This window comes from Myotis myotis, unplaced genomic scaffold (assembly GCF_014108235.1).
Source record: "Myotis myotis isolate mMyoMyo1 unplaced genomic scaffold, mMyoMyo1.p scaffold_m19_p_12, whole genome shotgun sequence".
NCBI lineage: Eukaryota > Metazoa > Chordata > Mammalia > Chiroptera > Vespertilionidae > Myotis > Myotis myotis.
Genome location: NW_023416316.1, coordinates 16,490,515 through 16,496,635, shown reverse-complemented (window position 1 = coordinate 16,496,635; position 6,121 = coordinate 16,490,515). Strand labels below are relative to the sequence as shown.

At 44.5% G+C, this 6,121-nt stretch overlaps 2 protein-coding genes across 2 annotated transcripts; one reads left to right on the top strand and one right to left on the bottom strand.

The window, feature by feature from the left end:
* Window positions 1-266: 266 nt before the first annotated feature.
* On the bottom strand, window positions 267-1,214 carry LOC118667758 (olfactory receptor 2K2). Its single transcript, XM_036331521.1, has one exon. The coding sequence runs from the start codon at window positions 1,197-1,199 to the stop codon at window positions 267-269; it is 933 nt and encodes a 310-aa protein (XP_036187414.1). The 5' UTR covers window positions 1,200-1,214.
* A 3,223-nt stretch (window positions 1,215-4,437) lies between these two features.
* On the top strand, window positions 4,438-5,451 carry LOC118667190 (THO complex subunit 4-like). The gene is given in 2 exon segments (XM_036330036.1): window positions 4,438-4,925; window positions 4,928-5,451. Coding segments are annotated over 2 exon segments (765 nt in total). The 5' UTR covers window positions 4,438-4,495; the 3' UTR covers window positions 5,263-5,451.
* The last annotated feature ends 670 nt before the right edge of the window (window positions 5,452-6,121 follow it).

Sequence of the window (6,121 nt, the reverse complement as noted above, 5' to 3'; positions counted from 1 at the left end):
CGAATGTGTGATGCCTGCAGCCCAAAACCTCTCACAGCCATGAAACACAAATACAGAAAATAGTACTAAATGCAAACTGGAATCTACTGTTGCCCACAGGCCATGACTCTGCGCACACATATCTCGAAGCTGCAAGATTATGGAGCGAGCGAGCTATCAAGTCAGCGTTCTGAGGGTGAGTGTTTGGTCTAAATTTCCCTGGGAGCCCTGCCAGGGGTGAGCTCTTGGTACAAATGGAAGGACCCCAGTCAGATCCTTTCATGTGCTTAATGCGATGATATTTTGTCCTGCAGTTTTTTCATAGCATCTTTGACTTCCTTGTTTCTTAAACTGTAAATTATGGGGTTCAACATAGGGGTGAGCATGCCATACAGCAAAGAGATGATTTTATCTATCTGTTGGGAGCCGGATGAAGAAGGCTTTAGGTACATGGAGAGGGCGGCCCCGTAATACAAGACCACCACAGTCAAGTGGGCCCCACAGGTAGAAAACGCCTTGTCTCTCCCCTCTGCGGAGCTGATTCTCAGAATCGTGGACAGGATGAAGACATAAGAGATGCAAATTAAGAGCATTGGGATGGGCAGGAGAAGTACACTGACCGCCAGCATGGTCATGTCCATGAGCAGGGAACTGGCGCAGGCCAACTTCAGCACCGCCAGGATCTCGCAGGTGAAGTGGTCGATGAGATTCCCGCACAGGGGCATCCGCAGAGCAAAACTGGTTTCCAGCAGGGCGGTCAGGCAGCCGGTCACCCAGGACACGGTGGCCAACTGCACACAGACCTGCCTGTTCATGAGGAGGGGGTATCTCAGCGGGTTGCAAATGGCCACATAGCGGTCATACGCCATCACGGCCAGGAGCACGCACTCCGTGGAGCCCATGGCAAGGGACAGATACATCTGTACAGCACACCCAGAAAAGACAATGGTTTTCTGGGAGGACAGCAGGTTCACCAGCACAGAGGGAATAGAAACAGATGTGTAACAGATATCCATGAAAGAGAGGTTCCCAAGGAAAAAGTACATGGGGGTTTGGAGGCGGGAATCCAGGATGGTGATTAAAATAAGAGTGCTGTTTCCCAAGAGGGTGACCAGATACGTCACAAGGCTGAAGACGAAGAGAACGATCTCCAACTTCGGATATTTAGAAAAACCCTCCAGGAAGAAAAAGTTCCAGGTGGTGAGGTTTTCTCCTGGCATCTCCTTCTTCGCACCTGTAGTTACTCTAGGGTTATTGTCTTCATTTCATCTGGGAACGTAAAGAGGTGGATCAAGTAGAATGCTCTTTTAGTTAGGAAAACACTTTCAAACTTATCTTCACTATAAAAAACACAATTTTACCGCAAAGAAATCAAAGGAGAGTGGATCTATTGTTCCAAAGCAGTGGTTCTCAACCTTCTGGCCCTTTAATACAGCTCCTCATGTGGTGACCCCCAACCATAAAATTATTTTCGTTGCTACTTCATAACTGTAATGTTGCTACTGTTACGAATCGTCATGTAAATATCTGATATGCAGGATGGTCTTAGGCGACCCCTGTGAAAGGGTCGTTCGACCGCCAGAGGGGTCGCGACCCACAGGTTGAGAACCGCTGCTCTAAAGGGAGAACAAGATGATCTGCATAAACAGTTGATGCTTCCACAACAAAATTTAGAAAAGAGTGAGTTTGAAAACAAGAATCAACATATTTACTACTTAACCTCAACTCATAATCCTATGCTTGACCCACAGGAGGTTTTCAGTAAAGTTTTGGTGGAAATATGAGTCGGCACTGAGTAAGTTATTGAGCACTAATTAGAAAAGTAAGCCAGAAAATGAGGCAAATAAAGCACATTGGCACAATAAAAACCAGTAATGATCTTCACTGGACGAGGAAGAATGCTGAAAGAAACAAATCAATGAATTTCAAACTAACACCTATGAAGTTCCAGGTCTAAGTTACCTCTGTCCTTTCCAACTAACAGTTTGGAGGTCTATATACTTGTTCCAAAAATAATAATCCTGTTTGAAGCATTGCAGATATTTGTCTTGATTATATTAAGAGCCAGTTCACAAGTCCCACAAAATAACCCACCTCGTTTAAAAACTGATTCAGCCCCTGTATAGGTTCATTCATTATTGAGACCTATACCTTTGTGAGCATGTAAACAGATCTAAAAATTACACCCAGGCAATGCTCGTATTAACACTCATGAAGATTCAGGGAATGCAGAAATTAAACTCCCTGCTTAAATTATCTTAAAATCTCTTTGAAAAGGTTATAGATGACCTGATTATAAACACGACACTTGAGGTTTTATTTATTTTGACATTTCACATTATTAACAAAAATAATTGCTAAAACTTCCCTTGCTTTTGCAATGGCGTTGCCCTTTATCACCTTCGACCTTTTTCCTTTTCCCACTAGTTCTTTCCTGGCTAGTTTCAAATACACTTGTTCTTAAAAGTTCCCTTCATTGTCATGCTACATGTGTTAACTGCCACCCTATTTTTGCTCTCCCTTTCATAGACAAACTCCTCCATTACATGGTTTATCTTAATACTTCAGTCTCCACTTTCTCATCACTGACATTTTCCCCCCGTTTCTCAATTTCAATCAATGTTATCATTTGTCTCCCAGTTCTCCAAATTTTAAAAGTACCGTAGATGGGGCACAATATTTTTCAAACAGTTCATATATTACAGAATTCTTTTGACTTACATTCCATTATTATCTTTGACTTTTGTTCCATGGAATCTCATCTAGCCTATTAGCCAGTCCCTTCATTTTAGTTGGTGTGTTTGTTGTAGTCATCAGTCCCTAAGCAGCTTACACTGCAGGTCCACACACTATATCAGTAACACTGATACCTTGTTTAGTGTCCAGGGAATACTTGTCCGTGTTAGCGCCTTCTGTGGTACTTGGGGAGCAGAGATTTTGCTTTTCTTCCTAAAAGCTTCATTTTTCTACATCAGAGTAGTTACTTCTTATTCATTTGTTAGATTATTTTTAAGGATTTCTCTGCCAAATTTTATATTTAACAAATTCTCTATAAAAGTCTTATTATATTATTGTAAGAGATTATTTTATTAAAGAAACTTTAAAAATGTTTTGTGCTGCTCTTAAAACTAGCAAAGAAAACGTAATTTGCCCTGGCCGGGTGGCTCAGTTAGTGGGAGCACTGTCCCATACACCAAAAGGTTGTAGGTTCGATTCCTGGTTGGGTGTGTATAGGAGGCAACATACTCTCTCCTTCTTCCTTTCTCTCTCTCTAAAAATCAATAAAAACATATCCTTGGGTGAGGATTAAAAAAAAGAAAACACAATTTATTTATTTATTTTAGAATGAAAAATCAGGCCAGTTGTCTGTGACTTGATCTTTTCTATTGTTTAAAAATAGTAGCCAAGAAAAATGGGTCCTCTGACCTGAATTCCCTGTTACCAACTCCAAAACTTGTTTTAAGATGCACTTCATAAAGTTAGCTAAGTGCAAGAGAGAATAAATGCACCCATGTTAAAAATGTTAAACGTATTATGTAAAAGTCATCAGGGCAATTCATTTCTTTCTAAAGTATTGACCGTTGCCTCCCTAACTAAAAGCATCAAAGGAGAGCAACTGAAATACTGTGTAAATTTAAATCCTCTGTTGTTTTAGGGAATACCTACTGTCCCTAAACAATTTAAAGTTCAGCAGCTCTATACTGCAGCAGTTTGAAACTTCAGATCCTTCAGGGATAATGTCCCAAAGATCCAATTATATCAAACTTTTAAAAGTTGAGACAGAAAAAAAAAAGTTGAGACAGAGAGGGAACGAGTTATCCCAAAAGAATTTCAAAGAACCCATAAAAATAAAGTGTTCTTTCCTTCTTATCCACGCCAGCTATGTCAAGATTTTTCTCCTTCAATGATTGCACTATAGAATATTTAACAGTATATAGAGAATAGATATCCCTAGAATTCTAACATATATACTGTTTCATTTTTGATACTGACTCCCTAGTTTTCAGAGATCACAGGAAGAACATTTACTCTTTAAACTACTTGCCCCAACAAGTAACCAGAAATTTTATCCAATATGCACATATGGAGAGGGCCTTAAAGCAATGAACCCTCAGTAGCAACGGACACCTAATATCCAGATACTGCGTTCTTTTTTCTTTCTTTAAATATATTTTTATTGATTTCAGAGAGGAAGTGAGAGGGAGAGAGAGAAAGAAACATCAATGATGACAGAGAATCATTGATAGCTGCCTCCTGCACACCCCCTACTGGGGATCAAGCCCGCAATCTGGGCATGTGCCCTTGACAGGAATCAAACCTGGGACTCTTCAGTCCACAGGCCAAGGTTCTATCCACTGAGCTAATTGGCTAGGGCCACATACTGGTTCTAATACAATTCTCAAGTCAAAGAAAACCCAGAGATCAACAACCCAATCAAAAAATGGGCAATGGGCCGGAAGTGACGGGCTGGCGTGCTGACGCGCGGGCTCAAGCCGAGGCCGATTCCGCGCCCGCCATGGCCGACAAAATGGACATGTCTCTGGACGACATCATTAAGCTGAACCGGAGCCAGCGGGGCGGCCGCGGCGGGGGCCGGGGCCGAGGCCGGGCCGGCTCCCAGGGAGGCCGCGGTGGCGGAGCGCAGGCCGCCGCACGAGTGAGCCGGGGCGGCGGGCCCATCCGGAACCGGGCGGCCCTCGTCCGCGGCGCGGCGGGCGGCGGAGGCAGGAACCCGCCGGCGCCCTACAGCCGACCGAAACAGCTTCCCGACAAGTGGCAACACGACCTTTTCGACAGCGGCTTCGGCGGGGGCGCCGGCGTGGAGACGGGGGGGAAGCTGCTGGTGTCCAACCTGGACTTCGGAGTGTCCGACGCGGACATCCAGGAGCTGTTTGCGGAGTTCGGGACTCTGAAGAAGGCCGCCGTGCACTACGACCGCTCTGGCCGCACCTGGGAACAGCCGACGTGCACTTTGAGCGGAAGGCAGACGCCCTGAAAGCCACGAAACAGTACAACGGCGTGCCTTTGGATGGCCGCCCCATGAACATCCAGCTGGTCACCTCACAGATAGACACGCAGCGCAGGCCGGTACAGAGTGTGAACAGAGGCGGGATGACCAGAACCCGAGGGTCTGGAGGCTTCGGCGGCGGCACTCGGAGAGGCGCCCGTGGAGGCAGCCGGGGCAGAGGCAGGGGCACCGGCCGGAGTTCAAAGCAGCAGATCTCTGCGGAGGAGCTGGATGCCCAGCTGGACGCTTACAACGCGAGGATGGACACCAGCTAAAGCACCAGCAAGTCTGTGCGTGGAGCTAGGCCTGGATGTCGTCTCGCGCTGCTCCCCGAGGGCGGGCTGGCGGGGCCCCGTGGCCAATGATGGAGTTGTTTCTTCTGTTTTAAAATAGGATTTAAAACTCATGTAAAGATTTCTTTTCCTTTTTTTTTCTTTTTTTTAAAAAATTCTGAAACAGAAAAAAAAAAAAAAAAATGGGCAATGGACCTAAATAGATACTTTTCGAAAGAGGACATAAGGAAGGCCAAGAGACATATGCAAACATGCTCAAAGTCACTAATCATCCGAGAGATGCAAATCAAAATGACAATGAGGTACCATCTCACACCTGTCAGAATGGCAACAAACGACAAGTACTGGTGAGGATGCGGAGAAAAAGGAACCCTCGTGCACTGCTGGTGGGAATGCAGACTGGTGCAGCCACTGTGGAGAACAGTATGGCGTTTCCTCAAAAAACTAAAAATGGAACTCCCATTTGACCCCGTGATCCCACTTCTAGGAATATATCCTAAGAAACTAGAAACACCAATTAGAAAGGATATATGCACCCCTAGGTTCACAGCAGCACAATATACCATAGCTAAGATTTGGAAACAGCCTAAGTGCCCATCAGCAGATGAGTGGATTAAAAAAACTGTGGTACATCTACACAATGGAATACTATGCTGCGGTAAAAAAGGAATTCTTACCATTTGCAACAGCATGAATGGAACTGGAGATCATTATGCTAAGCGAAATAAGACAGTCAGAGAAAGATAAATATCACATGATCCCACTCATTTATGGAATATAATGAACAACATAAACTGATGAACAAAAACAGAGACAGAGTCATAGAAGCATCGATCAGACT

Excerpts from the sequence above, each read along its gene's own strand:
- LOC118667758 (XM_036331521.1), bottom strand. The coding sequence starts at position 1,199 with ATGCCAGGAGAAAACCTCACCACCTGGAACTTTTTCTTCCTGGAGGGT.